Source organism: Sciurus carolinensis, chromosome 3 (genome assembly GCF_902686445.1).
Source record: "Sciurus carolinensis chromosome 3, mSciCar1.2, whole genome shotgun sequence".
NCBI lineage: Eukaryota > Metazoa > Chordata > Mammalia > Rodentia > Sciuridae > Sciurus > Sciurus carolinensis.
This window is the reverse complement of record NC_062215.1, coordinates 146,622,183-146,638,543: the sequence shown is the minus strand read 5'-3', so window position 1 is coordinate 146,638,543 and position 16,361 is coordinate 146,622,183. Positions and strand designations below refer to the sequence as shown.

Here is a 16,361-nt window from a genome sequence, read left to right as displayed (position 1 = left end):
TTCGTGACAGGAATAGCTAAAATACACTTACCAGAAGTCCCTAGTACATCACAATGTTATTAACTATAGTCCTCATGCTGTACATTAGCTCTCCATGTACTGTTCATCTTTCATACCTTCAATTTTGTATTCTTTGACATTCCAGAAGAGGAATTGCTGGGTCATACAGTAGTTCTGTTTTTAATTTCTTAGGAATCTCCTTGCTATTTTCGATGATTGCTAGATCAAGACATGCTCCCATCAACAGTGTCCTAGGGTTCTTTTTGCTTCACACCCTTGCCAGTGATTTGTTAACTCGCATCTTGTTGATAAGAGCCATCCTAAAAGTATGCGGTGATATTTCATGGTGATTTTAATTTGCATTTCTCTGATTAGTGATGTTGAGCACCTTTCCATGTATCTGTTGACCATTTTTATGTCTTCTTTGGAGAAATGTCTGTTCAGATCCTTTGTCCATTTTTTTTTAACAAAGTTATTTATCATTCTGCTATTGAGTTGTGAGTGTTCCTTACACATTTTGCATATTAACTTCTTATCACATATGTGGTTGGAAAATATTTTTTCCCACCCTGAAGGTTGCATTTTCACTTTCTTGATTGCTGTGCAGAAGCTTTTTATCTTGTTTAGTCGCATTTATTCACTTTTGCTTTAGGACCTTGAGCTTGAGCTAAAAAATCATTGTTAAGGCCAACGACAAGGAGGTATTTCCCCTACATTCTCTTCTTGTACTGTGATAGTTTCAGGTTTTATGCACAGGTCTTTACCTATTATGAGTTTTTATTTGTGTATGTTATAGGATAAGGGTCCAATTTCATTATTTTGTGTTTGAAACCCAATTTTCCCAGCACCATTATTCAGTCTTTTTTTTAAATTGGTGCATTTTAATTATATATAGTAGTGAGATTTGTTATGTACTCATACATGCACATAACATAATTTGGTCAGAAGAGACTATTCTTTTCCCTTTGTGTCTTATTGGTGCTGTGGTCAAAAAATTATTTGATCACTTATGTTTGGATTTATTTCTGGACTCTCAATTCTGTTCCATCAGTCTGTTTGTTTTTATGCCAGTGCTGTGGTGTTTTGATTACTACAGATTTGTAATATGATTTTAAATCAGGAAGTACAATGCCTCCAACTGTGTTTTTCTTTCTCAGTATTGTTCTGGATATTTGGGGGTTCTTTGTGGTTCTATATGAATTTTAGAGTTTTTTTTTTTTTTCCTATTTCTTTGAAGATGTTATTGGAATTAGCTTCTCTTCTTTTTTCTTTCCTGTTTTATTTTTTGGCACTGGAGATTGAACCCAGGGTCTCATGTATGCTAAGCATGCATTAACCCAAGCACCAACCACTGGAATTTTCATAGGGATTATTACATTAGATCTATAATAATTTGGGACTATGAACAAACAAATTTTAGGATTGTTTTTCTTAGCTCTATGAAGATGTCATTGGAATTTTGATAAAGATTGCATTAAGGGGACTGGGGATATGGCTCAGTTGGTAGAGTGCTTGCCTAGCATGCACAAGGCCCTGAGTTCAATCCCTAGCACCACCAAAAAAAAAAAAAAAGAAAAAAGAAAAAAAAAAGATTGCATTAAATCTGTTTCTTGCTTTGGGTAGTATATGCATTTTAACAATATTATAATTCTTTTGTGTGTGTGTGTGGCTTTTTATGTAGAAGAGTGAATTTATGAAATGTGGCTGCCCAGATCTCTATGGTACAGAGTGACAGGAAGTAGAGGTCATAGGATGCCAACTATAAGATGAGTTGGTGGTGTCATTCTCACTCCGCATAAGTTCATTTTGCCATTCATCTTCATCATGTAGGGCAGGTGGCCTTGCCTGAGTTGCTGCCCTTCCTATTGGGCAAGCTGCTTTGGAATACAATCCTCTGACAGCCTATCAAGCTGTCTCTACTCTCGTCAACTGGGGCACTTATATAACAATTCAGAGCTGTTTGCCAAATTTAAATTTTAAAAAATTAATATGTTTACATGAAAATTGTTATTCTCAGTAAAGCAATTTCTTAAAATTCCAAATGTTACAACAAGGGAGTGGTCAATGTAATGATGCCTAAGCATCAAGGTGGGAATCTCAGTCTTCCCTCCCTTAAAACTCCCTTAAAAGCATAATTTTAAGGGATTAGAATCTATTGAGGGATTATCAGAAATTCACACAGAATTTTAGTTTTGGTATCAACCTCATTATGAAGAATAGGGTTCTTTTTACCACCCTAACTTTAATTGTGTTGCTATTTCATTCCCTGAAATTAGCATTATGGAAGTGCTTGACTGGGTATCAGTGAAAATTAATCACAGAATTCATATGCAATTTCTTTAAAGCACTGGTGATGAAAACTAGGGAATGTAGCTCTACCACTGAACTACATTCCCAACCCTTTCTGTTTTCATTTTGAGACAAGTTCTTACCAAGTCACCCAGGCTGGCTCCTAACTTGTATCCTCCTTCCTTAACTCCATGAATTGCTGGATTTACAGACCTTCCCTCTTATCTCAGACTTACATGCAGTTCTTAAAATGTCAAATTCCTCGAACCCATCGCTAAAGTCTTTTTCCTGGTTCTAAGCTCATTTTTACGGCAGAGATCTCTAGTTGGATTTTTTGCCGGTTCATGGAACCTTTGAAGCAAATTCAGTTTTCATATTAAAGGCACCTCTCCAAACTCTCACCAACCCTATTGGGAAGACATTGAGTTAAACTGTGGTCCTTTTGATGGAGAATCTGGTGCTTATGAAGAGTTCCTACCATTTTGCTGAAGAGACTACTAAATCATTTTGTTTTTATAGAACCAAGACGAGGGTAAGACAAGCCAAGGGCCTAGGATGCCCAATGCCAGGAGCACACCCTTTCAGAGCCACACCCTTCAGATCCTAGTTACTTGCTTGTCTCACTCTATTCCTAACTCTGATTTTTCAAAAAAGTCTTACTCATGGCCTTCACCCCCTCCCACCTCCACCTAGGGCTATGATAAGTTCTTGAGGAAGTTTGTGCTGTATATACTGCTCTGTGACAGGCCTGCTGGAAATGACCTGAACTGAGAGGGAATGGAAACATTTTAAGTGTTTTCTGCTTGCTATTTTAGCCTAGCACATTTTTCTGTTAATGTGTGTAGTAATTAGGTGGCATATAAGATTGCACATTTATTCCTTTTTTTTTTGACAGATATGAATGACTTTTTCAGGTGTGTGTGCACACATATATGAATGTATGCATATGTGTACATATTTATATATGTAAGGCATGCTAAATCTCTATAGTATTGTATAGTTATATACACACCATGTAGCTATGATGAGGAAGGCAACAGAATTTTATGTAATCCCCTCTTAACCTGAGCATCTATAACAGAGGTTAAAGAGTTGTCCTGAAATAAAATTTTCATTAGTCCCAATTTCAGACTCGATCTTTGCAAACACATACATAGAAATGTGAGAGACATGCCTAAGGTAGCCCAGAGACAGCTGAAAATCAGTTCCCATGAAAATACAGTTTAGCTCTTAGTACACAATTTTGGAAAATAAAAAAGAAAGGAGCAGATCATTTTTACTTACCACATTCAAGGAATAACCTTGAACTGTAACCAAATGCGCAGCACATACCTTTTTTCAGGTTTCAGTGACCTCCTCATTGGGGATTCACTGAAGCCCTTGACAAGTCTCCCTATACTTAGCCTCTTATCTATTTCAGTCTTCTTGATTAGGTTATCTTGAATCATTAGAGGGTTTATTTGTTTTAATAGACACTTATTGGATTCATGAAAAGAGAATTCGGTGACTAAGAAACAAGAGCTGAATATTATCTGGCTCATTTCACACTTCAGAAGAATCTCAACCAGCTGAAGAGAAATCCTTTCACAGTTACAAAAGTTTGTTTGGGGACTTTATGTGCTTCCATTGAGAAAGCGAACTGTCTGTGGTTAATAATATGAATTTTCTTTTAAGACACTCAGAAAACATTTCCTTTTGGTTACATATGCTGACATTTTCTGTATTGAAGATGTGGGTGAGGAAATGGCCTTTTCCATTTCTGCTGAGAGAAACCTCCTGAGGAATTGTTCATTTGCTGACTTATTCATTCACTGGAGTTCCTCGAGGGGCAGAGGGTGCGCTGCTTACTATTAATGAGAATCCACTCTTCAACTCTGTGTTAGGCACATCCAGGGGAACAGTTGGCACTGTGACAAGGTCCCACCTTTGAGGAACATACGGCCTTACCCAACAGAGACAGTTATTTTTTGGAAATCAGAGTAAGCTATGAATTTGTGTTTAATGTTGGTTTGTATTTATTATGAAATATTAAAACTAGAAAATTAGTTAAACATAAAACTTTTTTTTTTTTTTTTAAAGAAAAGACAAAAGGAATAGGAGAAGTTAGAGTGATCAACTGTGTTGTGGCAAAATAAAGAACTTTGTATACAGTGACATTTCAGCACCATGGACAGGAACCCCACTCTTCTCATCTGCTGTCCCCCCACCCACACACTCAGTACCATTTAAACATAAGACTTAGAACTAGGCTTCAAACTAGTATTTGGTAGTTTTCAAACTAAAATTAGGTTGTTGTTTTGTAATTGACTTCCCTGGTCATTTGAACATTCTCAGCCTTTGGGTACATTGTTTGGAGCATTGAAAACCTTTAAAAATTTGTATAAGTAAAATAGATACTGCCATTCATCATTGATTTTCAATGCAGGGGAGCTTTAAAATTACTACATGTTCAACAACAGCAACACACACACATACACACAGAGAGAGAGAGAGAGAGAGAGAGAGAGAAAGAGAGAGAGAGAGAGAGAGAGAGAGAGAGAAAAGATAATGATTAATATGAGAAAAGTTTTAAAAAAATGATCAATATAGTTTCATGCTTATGATTTCTGCTATTTTTAGAATAAAAACTCCTAGAGGATGAGATTTATGAAATATGTACTTTACCACTACAAGGCCATTATGGGTCCTGGTTAATACCCAGCAACACTATTTGATTGTGAAAAAAAAGAAGAGATATCTAGACTAGGATAAGTGGTATTCTTGACTTCAGCATTGTATTTTCCCCAAGGACTTTTTGTTATGAGGAAAGAAAGCAGAAGAGGGAAAGAAAGAAGAGTTAATTCTTTGTCATGTCAGTTAAAATGCCATTAGTGACTCCTAGGGCTTGTTAGATTAAGATGAAATTTCTTTGTATGGTATTCTTTACAATTGACCTCTACCTTCATTTCTAATCTGTGCTTTGGCTTCTCAGAGTTGCTTCTGATTCCCTGGGTATGATAATTTTTCATGTTTTTGCTTTACCTGATAGCTTTATCTCTGTCATGTGTTTTCAATCACTCCCTTTCCCCATGTGATAAAATTTGTCTTTATCTCTCAAGGTTCACTTTTGATGTCATTTTCTCAATGACGGCACTCATTGAGAATTTCCTCAGCAACTTCATGGTCAATAATTATTCACTTTGTCAGTGATCTCCACTAACCTTTTAGGCAAAACATAGCAATATATATAATGTATATATTAAATATATTAAAAAAAATATATATATATATATAATCCACCAGACATGTTGCATGGCATACAGGCAGTGAGTGCTCAGCAGATCATAAGCTAAATTCATGTTCTGAGAGTCCTCACTGTTTGTAATTTCTACAAGGGGTAGTGTTGGATCACCCCATTTTCCTCATCATATCCATACATTAGAGATGGGGATGCAGACCTTAAAACATCAGCAGTGTTGCTTCTGGAAATTAGTGCCCCATTATAACAATAACTCTGAATTTGAGGCCACAAACATCCTTCTAGGCTAGTACCTATGTGCTTTGGTAATTTCAAATTCAGTCAAATGATCATGTGTAGGGAAACTACTATGTGCAAGGAAACATACTCTGAAAATGCTAACAAAACAACCTTTGTCCTCCACTCTTGTCCGGAAGCTGATTTTTCTGATGGAGATGAAGACAGGCCTACCCCTACCAGTAATAATTATCAAATTGTGAGAGTACACAACATTAGGGTCATGCAGGATTGAAGAAACAATTCTCAAAGGAGGTCAGGTGAGTCCACAATAACTGGGTCTTGAAGTACAGCATCTCATGGGATCAGAGTTTTTGGTGTGAGACAATCCAGCCAAGGCAGTAACATGGAAAAAGCATGGAGATGGGAATGTTCCAAGCATCTCCAAGGAGCATGAGTAATTTGCAGTGGCTGGGTCAACAGGGGAACGGATGGGGATGAGGTCATGAAGAAAACAGGAGCAAGTGGTTCTTATTGTTGCCTCCTCTAATTCTCTTGGACTGTGAACTAGAGGTTGCCTTTTTATGGAACTTGCTAATGGTGACCAGTTTACTAAAAGATAAACTATCAAGTTATGATTCATCTCCAAAAGGAATTAATGGCACATTTATTCAAGTAGTAAGGAGACCTAATACATTTACAACATGATTTGCTTTGTAAATTTATATTGGTATTCAACTTTTCAGGAACATGTGGCTCGTAAACAAACTGTACCTTGATTGGTAGAGTGTCGCCTCACCTGTGCAGTTGGAAAGGGAGGTCAGGGTTGGTTTTTCTAGTGAGGGAAATATATTTGTTTAAGAGGCTGATGAGATGGCTAAAATGAGATGTTAATAAATACTATTTGCTTATGCATAGAATGGTCAGGAACTCTTTAACCATTGATGGCAAGGAAGCACTCTTTTATGTTCCTTTTCTTGGTTCAGATATTGAAGCTTTTATCTTCAATTTAAAAAAAAGTTTTAATCATGAATTTCTTGGCATAATTTTACTTAGGCTTTATGTATATTTTTCTGTATAACTTCTGGGTAGCCTCTGTATTTTAAAACTCTTTTTGTTTTGAACTAAATTCAGATTCATAGAAATGTTGCAAAAATAGCACAGAGAGGATAACTGTGTAGTACTGTATATCCCTTACCTAGCTTCTCCCAGTGTTGACACCTTATGTCACAATAGTATAATTATTGATAATAATGAAGCTATCAAAAGTAGGACAATAACGTGGTTTCAATACTGTTAACAAAACCAAAACCTTATTCTTGTTTTCGTACTAACAAACATCCAGGAACCTGTCCAGGAACCACATTGCATTTAATTGTTCATCCTCCTTATTTTTCTTTAGTCCACAGCTGTTCCTAAGTCTTTCCTTTCCTTTCATGACCATGCTGATTTTGAAGAATACTGTAGATTATTTTGTCAAACAACTCAATTTGGGTTTGTCTGATTTTTCTCAAAATGAATGAGGTCAGACTGCTTCGAAAATCATATTGTGTCCTTTGAAGTACATTGTTTCCTGAGTGCATTGTATTGCGGAGATCATGGTATCAATGTATGATCATTAGTAATGCTGATCTTGACCAATTGGCCAAGGTGGTTTCTTCTTTGTACTTTTATCCCTGATTGCTAATCACTATTGGCTACTTATTTCACATAGTGAGGTAACAGATCATGGAAAGCAGAACTGGAGGACAACTTAGAGGTCATCTTTTGTGAGTCCCTGCTTTTATAGTTGAGCACCCAGAAGCTCCAACAGGATAACCACTAACTTTAAGCCTATCTAATTATTTAATGACATAGCAGGAACCTAGTTCTCATGGCTCCAAGTTTAATGCCGTCTGCACTTCCTAGCTGTGCTCAAACACTTGTAGCTCACTTTAGTCCTAGTTTTACCAAACTTTAAAAGCTCAACTAACCATATGAATACTCATCTAACCTCTGGTCAAAATTTATAAGCAGACAAAGAGAGAAACCACAGACACACATAGTTCATGGTGCCACTCACAGAGCTGGCCATGGCTGGAAATCAGTTGAACTTCTGCATCAGCATTTCTGAAATGAAAATAATTCTCCTGGAATGCTCCATATAACACACAGGGAACAACAACAAAAAACCTACTTGAGAGTTTTAACAGAAAAAGGAGATTTGTTTATTAATAATTCATGAGTTCCCATTGAACATGCACGACAGAAACAGTGCTATTCAATAGAGAATACTGTCATCTGTCACTGTTTTATTTGACATTTACACTTTTTTTTTTGCCTGATACTGCAGAACTTTCTTGGATGGCATGCAAAAATTATATAAATGAAAAAAATCCCAAAGTGGGGACCCTTTATCTCTTCTGTGATGGGTTCACTCACAATTTACACACGGGTGTTCATGCGAACAGCATGACACTTCCTCACACGTTCATTAGCCACCAAACAAGCTAATAAGACACCCTATTGAGAAAACAGAGATAAGCATCCCAAATGGTCTGGTGGAAGGATCATGTGAATAGGAAGATGGTGGGTGTGAGGGGAAGTGAGGTAGAATAGATTTCCTGAAGATACATATACAGATACATGGAGTGGGCAAATGAGTCAGTGAAAGGAAATCATGGCTGTTGTGAAGAAAACTGACAAAAAAATAAAACGCCATTTCAGATACAAAATAAATATTCATAGATGGCCTCCCAGGGGCCTACTGGTGGGGAATACAGCATTCAGGAGAAGAGCAAGTTAGAGTTAGGAGCACCTTGTGATGTTGTGCTACTGTAAGGCTCTCAACAGTCTTTCTGCTCCGTAGGTTAGTTATTATTTATAAAAATCACAGAACCAGCTGATACATTCATAAGCTAATTATTGAAGCAGCTGGGTACACATGGTGCAATATGTCCAAGGCTGTGAAGTAGCACAGATTTCTTAGGGCCTGCTGTGGTGGGGGTGTGCCGTTGAAGGCTCCATCCCTTAATCTGATCAGCCAAGCAAACACTTTGTGGGGAAACTAGATTAATAACCCTCTAAATACCATGAATGTGCTTCATCTTCAAAACCGGGTTCCCTTAAACATGCTATTAGCTCAGCTCCATCAGGGATTTGGGGAAGTTCTCTGGTACCCTAAGAACAGGGTCTTGTTGCCTCCTTCCCTCTGCCAGAAATTAATTTGGTTTGCTTATGTCTGCACACATGATCACACTTGTGTCTAATCCACTCCCTAATAGCTTCAAGGTCAAGACCTTGCATGTCAGTGGGCAAATTGAGCACTACACTTCTTAAAGACTGATGGCAGACAGCACATAGTCCATAACGAGGCCTGGAGTGTTGTTCTAAGTGATTGTAATGAGTGCAGATTATAACAGTGCATATAAATCAAACATGGCAATGAACGTTGTGTGAGACATTCCAAGTGTCATAAGTGGAGATACCACTCAGCTGTCACCTGTCTCCTTTCAAGCTGCGACTTCCCACAATGCAATTCATCCCTCCAGGGGAACAGCAGGTGCTGTCTTCCTTAAGGTCTGGCTATCTCAGAACTTCATCTTTTAACAGATGTAGGTTTTTGTTTTTATTTTCCATTCGATGATTGGTCTCCATGCTCTTGCTTCCCCTGGGAGATGTTAAACATACCTGTTTGAAACATTTGAAAGAGTTCAGTTGGAGACTTATTCAGATCTGTGAAAAGACAGAGACATAGGAGCTTATTTTTTTCTACAGATGGTTTATTTTTCATTTCAAGAATTCTTTCCTTTGTATGAAGAAACCCTTGAGGAAACACTTTGGGACCAGGAGATTTTTTTTTAAAAAAATATCATTTATTTTCTGGTAGGGATAAGAATTTGTCTTCATTTTTCATTCACATGGCACCTTGAAAATTAACCATTACCTGTCTCTTAATTGAATCGGAAAAAAATTGTATGAAAATGCTTGGAAAAACATTTCCAAGCAAATGATAAGTTATCTTGTTTTCATTCTTCCTAACCCTCTAACTCTCCCAAGCTCCCAGTTTATTGCAAGAAAAGATCAGGTCTGCGCAAATGTGGCCTCTCACTTGTAAAAACAAGGCAGTGTTGTGTTACAGATTAGTTTATAAATCCCCAGTGGCTTCACAGTTCAGTGCCTACAGCTGCTGCAGATGGGCCTGGGTTTTTGTCTCTTCGCGGTGCTGCAGCCGGCAGTTGAAGGAGAAAATGGAATGATCAGGTTATTAACATGGAGGCCGCGAGGAAGAGGCTGCACAATGAGAACAGCTGGTGTTGCTGTCTTGGCTGATGCAGCGGAGATAATCAAATCTTGCCTTTTTTTGGGAAAAGGCAGAAGACACAGTGGAGAGTTAGACAAACAACAGCTTATGATATTATATGGGTTTTTTATGATGCGTGTCAGGAACTTTCATAGGCTTACAAGTTATGATATAGAATTTGTTGAGGTTTGGGATTTATTTTTCACAAAATCAGTTGTGTTTATTTATGCACCTTTTCAGAAAAATTTTTACTCTTGCAAGAGGCGTGATACGGGATAGTTCCTGTTTTCCAAATTAGCAATGTAGCTTAGAAATGATGGGTTAGAAAGCTACTGGGTAAAATATTTTGACATGAGTCAGTGAGCGATGTTGACAGCATCCTCTGTATTATTTTCATATAATCCATCAGTATTTGCATTGCATTTTCTTTCTCATGCAGTTGCAAGAGAGAGAACATCCGGATGCCAGAGTTGGGAGGCAGACATTTGCAGGTGTGACCTGACCAACTGCCTACCTTCCTGCAGGTGTGACTGTGGCAGGAAGATGATGGTTAAGAGGGTCTAGAACCCAAGGCATTCAGAGACTGAGCAAATGGCAAATGAACATTGTTGTTTTCATTCTAGCTAGGGCTATTGTTTCTTATGCAGAGTTGCTATTGATTGTAAGAATATTTCTTCCCTAGACCATTCAGTGCTGTTTACATGTAGACATTTTTTTCTTCTTTTGAATTTGTCATCTTATGATACATATTTGTTTATCTTCATTCTTTTCTTAGAATGCTAGTTCTTTCTGGAATTCTGGAAAACTTGGTAATTTGCAAAAGTTGTAGCTGACCAATACAAGTTACTTTTTTTGAGAATTGGGTAACTGTAATCTTGCTTGAGGATCTAGAAAGTTCTTTCTATTTGAGACTGTAATCAAGCATATATTCTAGAGGAAATGTGATAAGTCCCAAGAGTGAAGACTCTTAGGCATGGGTGTAACTTTGTGAACATTGGTTAGTTTTTGGAATCGGACTTTTTCAGTATCTCCCCAGGTTGGTGGGAACAATTTTGACAGCAACACATGATGAAGTGGTATGGTGCTTATCTCAAGTCCAGGCCCATTCAGCTGCTCTCCACTCAGCAGGCTAACTCAGGTGGCCTCCTCTCTCTAGGGCTGGCTCTGTGAACTGCTCCGCTGGAAGGAGAACCCAAGCCCAGAAAACCGCACCCTTTGGGAGAACCTGTGTACTATCCGTCGCTTCCTGAACCTTCCCCAGCATGAGAGAGATGTGATCTATGAAGAGGAGTCTCGGCATCACCACAGTGAGCGCATGCAGCATGTGGTCCAGCTCCCACCTGAGCCGGTGCAGGTCAGCATCCCACCCTTGCCCCCATTCCCTGACTTCCTGTGCCTGCCCCAGCTGCCAGTGGTTGGTGGCCCACACACCAACTCCTGTGGGATGGTGACTTGTGCCACATCCCCAAGGACAATGGCACTGAATGTATGTATGTGTGTGTGTGTGTGTGTGTGTGTGTGTGTGTGTGTATGCACACAGAGAAAAATGACCAAGAAGTCTAATGCAAAGACAGCTGTTTCCCTGAGAGTTCATTCTTTGTGAGGTTGTGAAGCCCCAGCACTCGTGGAGAATTAAGTCTCCCAACCAGAAAACATATTCTCCATCAGTTTTTTTTTCTTCTTAAAAAGAAAGAAGGAGTTTTAATCCAAAATTCCCCATGAAATATTTGGTAAAGGTGAGATCATAGCCATATGACTAAGGAATACCTTTGAACTCAACTGAACCTTTTTTGAGAGAAACTGTGACAGATTTTTAGAATTTTAAGATGAGTTTTTGCTGTCTTTGGTTCCTCTTTTAGAAATCTGCCTTCTTTTGGGTAGCATGTTCTGTTGGCTTAGTTTTTGTTCTTATTAAAACAAATAATATTTCTTTCTGAAATTAACTGAGTTTATTGACTTAGTTATCTAAAATCAGTTACTTTCAAGAAGTATTATCTACGGTTTCTGTGATGAGACTCCCTAGAATTTTGCTCATGAATGGGTGCAGTTCTGCTGCCTAGTAACATCAGACCCTATGCCACTGCACAGGACCATTTATGGCCTCTTTCTGTATATCCTGTGTACAAAGGGAAAGCTGAGGCAAGAGTTCAAACATGTGGACCAGGTGAACTCGCATACACCTGTAATCCCATCAACTCAAGTGGCCAGGGCAAGAGGATAGCAAGTTCAAAGCCAGTCTCAGCAACTTTGTCAGGTTCTAAGCAACTTAACAAGATCCTTTCTCAAAATAAATAAATAAAAACAGCTGGGGAAAATGTGGTATATATACACATTACCCAGTCATAAAGAAGAATGAAATTATGCCTTTTGCTGGTAAATGAATGGAACTGAAGACTATCATGCTAAGTGAAATAAGTCAATCCCAAAAAACCAAAGACCAAATGTTCTCTCTGATATGCGGATGCTAACAGACAGTAAGTGGGGAAGGGAAGAATAGAAGTTCATTGAATTAGACAAAGGGGAATGAAGGGAAGGGTATGGGAATAGGAAAGACAGTAGAATGAGTTGGACATAATTTTCCTATTCATACCTGAATACATGACCAGTTAAACTCCACATCATGTACAACCACAAGAATGGGATCCTAATTAAAAGAAGTTATACTCCATGTATGTATAATATATCGAAGTACACTCTACTGTCATGTGTATCTAAAAAGAACAACAACCAAAAAAAGGACTGGGGATGTGGCTCAGTGGTTAAGTGCCTCTGGGTTCAATACCCAGCACCAAAGAAAAGAAAAGAAAAAAAGCGTGTAAATGTGTGAAGAATGGAAAAGATGGGAATTAAGGACAGGTACACTGTGGTTTCTTGATAAAGAAGTAATAAGAGAGAGGCAGCAAAGGATGTGGAAAAATAAACCCTGAGGCATCTGTGTCCCTTCCCTTAGCTCCATCACACATGCCTGGGGGAGAAGCCAGAAGTTAACGGTTCATCAGGTCACTTTTCATCCAAATATTGACATCTCAGTCAATGCTTTCATGCCGTCATTGGTCAGTTTCCAAGGCCAAGTTCATAGAATGAATTGCCCAAACGGTTAGGCTGATGGATTCATCTAGGTGCTCTCTTGCAGTGTCTGCAGTGAATACAGGATGGGTGGATGATCAGGGTGCCAGTTAGTGAGTGGCAGTCACTAATCCCCAGGAGACTGAGCCACAGACTTACTTTTCAGGACCCAGCCTACCCCTTTCCTGTCTTAGTCCTTTCCTGGCTGGGGCCTCATCCAAACACCAAGGTACCTTCCCACAGATAATTAGACCAACATGAGTCACATAGAGTAGAAGTTTTCTGACTTTGAAATTTTAACTTTTAAAATTAAAAAGGGCCCAATATTTTATTTTAGGAAATAAATTTATTTGAAAAACTCAGTGGAAGTTCCCATTTATTATTGGTATCATTTCATAAAACAATACTCTTCTGTGTGGGCCTTGTGTGTAGGGAGCTGAAAGGATGTCCAGCTTACAGTTAATTGCCTTACAATTGACTAGTTTGAGTGAAGTATCTAAGAAGCAGACAGCCAATTGATTTATGAGTTTTATTATCTTTTATGTTAGTATGTCAGAATTAGATACTGTGCTGACAACATTTATTGGGTAAACAAGAATCAGTCTATAATTTTCCATTTCAGTTTTCAGCACTTTGTGGCTATTAACATTAACTTCTGATATCACTAAGGGAAATTCATATATTTTGGGAACGTACTCAGATATTAGCTAAAGAGTTTACAAATAAGGTAATTTCCTATACATTGAAAATAATACCCTAGCCATTGACCTTGACCCTATCATTTTTTTAGTACATCACTTTTTTGGTTTTATACATGGTGTGCTGTCTATGACTGACAACTGCTTTGCTGAATTTATATTTGTCAGCAAAATGCAAAGCTGTGGATTAATTATTTATTACAGTTATAATATGAAAAAGTGAAGAAAAGTAACTGAAACCAGCCATCATAATTCCTAAGACTGGAGAATTTAGCTGGCATAGCCTCTGTGACTTGGGGAGGACTGTGTTGAAAAAGATACCAACTCCCTAACAAAAGTCTGTAATTGTCCAAAAAAGCCAAGTCACTGGACTCATTGGAATTCACTTGTGCTCTTTATAACAGCTAGGATTTTAGGGATATATATTTACTTACATGTTTTAGAAATTTTAAAATTCATATGTAGGATGATATTATTTTGGCAATGCTGTATTTTATAATTAGGTGGAGAATGTGCCATCACTAAATTGTGAAGAATGAGTGAACTGGTGATGATCAAGAGCTTCTCACATATGCAACATAATAAAATGTAGAGATGTCCTCCCCACTGGTCATGGAAAAGTGCCATTTACATTTCTGTAGTTAATTGAGGTACACTAGTCCCTGATTTTTCCTAAGTGGAGAAGATACGAGGCAGTGATGTTTGTGCATAAGGACTCACTGGGTTAATCTGTTGTATTAGGGTCCCACAGATGGACTCGATCAAATAAGGAGCTTCCTGTCACCTTTCTTATTGGTGCTTTTGGTGATGCTGACAAGTCCTTTAGTCACAGCCTCTTTCCTCACAGATAAGGGGAAAGTTTTCTTGCCAATGGTGTACAGATAGAGTTTACAAATGGACAGTCTGCTAATTGTCAGCACCTATGTTTATTTTAAGCCCATGAAAGTCTGAAAATTGTAAATCCATGTTTAAAAGTTAGGAAATTTAACATAAAATTCAGAAAATTTAAAGATCTGACCCAGAGACTTAGAGTGCTCCATGGCAGGAGCTCTGCTCTTTGTCTTGGGAACCCACTCACATCCTGCTGTCCACATCCCTGTCACCTGCACTCTGTGCATGTGCACATACAGCCCATCCACTCTGTTCCTTTAGGCTTTGCATCTATAGTGTCACTTTGCCCCTGTGAGGTCATCTGGCCTCTGTGGTTCCAGCCCCGTATCTGAAGTTACCACACCAAAGCTACAAGTGCCTTTGCCCAGGCCTCTGATTTTTTTGATGATGGATATTACATATCGTTTATTTTTATAATCTTAACACCTGACACAACCCTTTGCATACTTACCAACAAATGTATGTTTGATTGAATTTCACTTCAAAAATGAGGCAGGGTTGCAGTTGAGACCATGATGAGTGTGAGACCAACAAGGAGTATTGTGAGCCCCAGAAACTTGACTATCTTTGAAGAGTGAGATGGTTCCTCCTTGGGAATCCAGTCTCTTTAGGGGAGGTTTCATGTCATATTCAATTATCTGGCATCTCTAGGTTTCTTTTTAGAATTGCAAGTCTTCAGAAGCCCTATTTAAGTATTTGTGAGAAGAAGCGGCCTTCTGGCCTTTGAACACATTTTGTTAACTGAATCCATTCACACCTTTGGATGCATAGTGAGGGCAGTGCTGCCCCTAGCGGGTAAAAAATGGTTCTTAGGAAGCATAAAACTCTTAGATTTACAGTGGTTTGTGGTTCTCCAAAGGGATGCAATACATAAAGAGATATTCAGTATTATCTCTGGCATTAAAATTTTATGAAGTGGGGAAATGATTAGGAACAAAATACTTTAAAAAGCCTCCTTGGGGAATTGATAATGGGGAAGAAAGTTGAAAAATACTAACCTACATTAGGTCTCTAGTCCAAGTATAGCCAGCACAAAGATCAACAGAGGTGAGACATGGTGAGGCAAACCAAGCCAAACCAAAACATTCCATGAAAAAGATGAAATAAATTCTATTTTTTGCTGTAAAAGATTGGGGACAAAATTATTTTTTGTGGTTGTAATGAATTCCCACCTCGTGGTTATTATGACCTGAGGCCCTATAGTGAAGGATATCCTCTCATAGAATCAAAAAGTAGTTAGGTCAGGGTATTCATTATTACCAACTCCATTTTACAATTGGAAAAACCGGAGCAGTCATTGAACCTTGCCTGAAGCCAGGATCACCAGCGGAATGAAACACAGGCGTTTCTGGCATCCAGTCTTTCCTCTGACCACACTTCCCTCCCGAATGCATTAGAGAAGAAAGGACATCTCTCAGACTGTGACTAGGTCTCTGAGTGGGGTTGATTAGGGAGCATTTGCCAAATTGTTCAGGTCTGTGTAGTTCGTGCTTTTATTGCTTTATTGTATTTCCACCACAGGGTTTCCATGGGTTATTTTCTAAGTTCAGGAATTCTGAGCTTGCTGCTATGTGGTTTCCTGACAAGTACTTGTTTTAAAATTCCATGCCCTACATTGAGTAAGAATGTGAGACCTGGCGGGTGACAGCCAGACACCAGCGTTATGCCTCTACTCATTTGG

The 16,361-nt window shown here is 38.4% G+C and overlaps 1 protein-coding gene across 1 annotated transcript in view; it reads left to right on the top strand.

Annotated features, from left to right (window-relative positions):
- Satb2 (SATB homeobox 2) overlaps positions 1-16,361 on the top strand; it is a 168,563-nt gene that overhangs the window by 124,481 nt on the left and 27,721 nt on the right. The window contains exon 10 of the mRNA XM_047545371.1: positions 11,182-11,379. Coding sequence (XP_047401327.1) covers positions 11,182-11,379 — 198 coding nt within the window. The remainder of the gene's footprint in view (positions 1-11,181; positions 11,380-16,361) is intronic.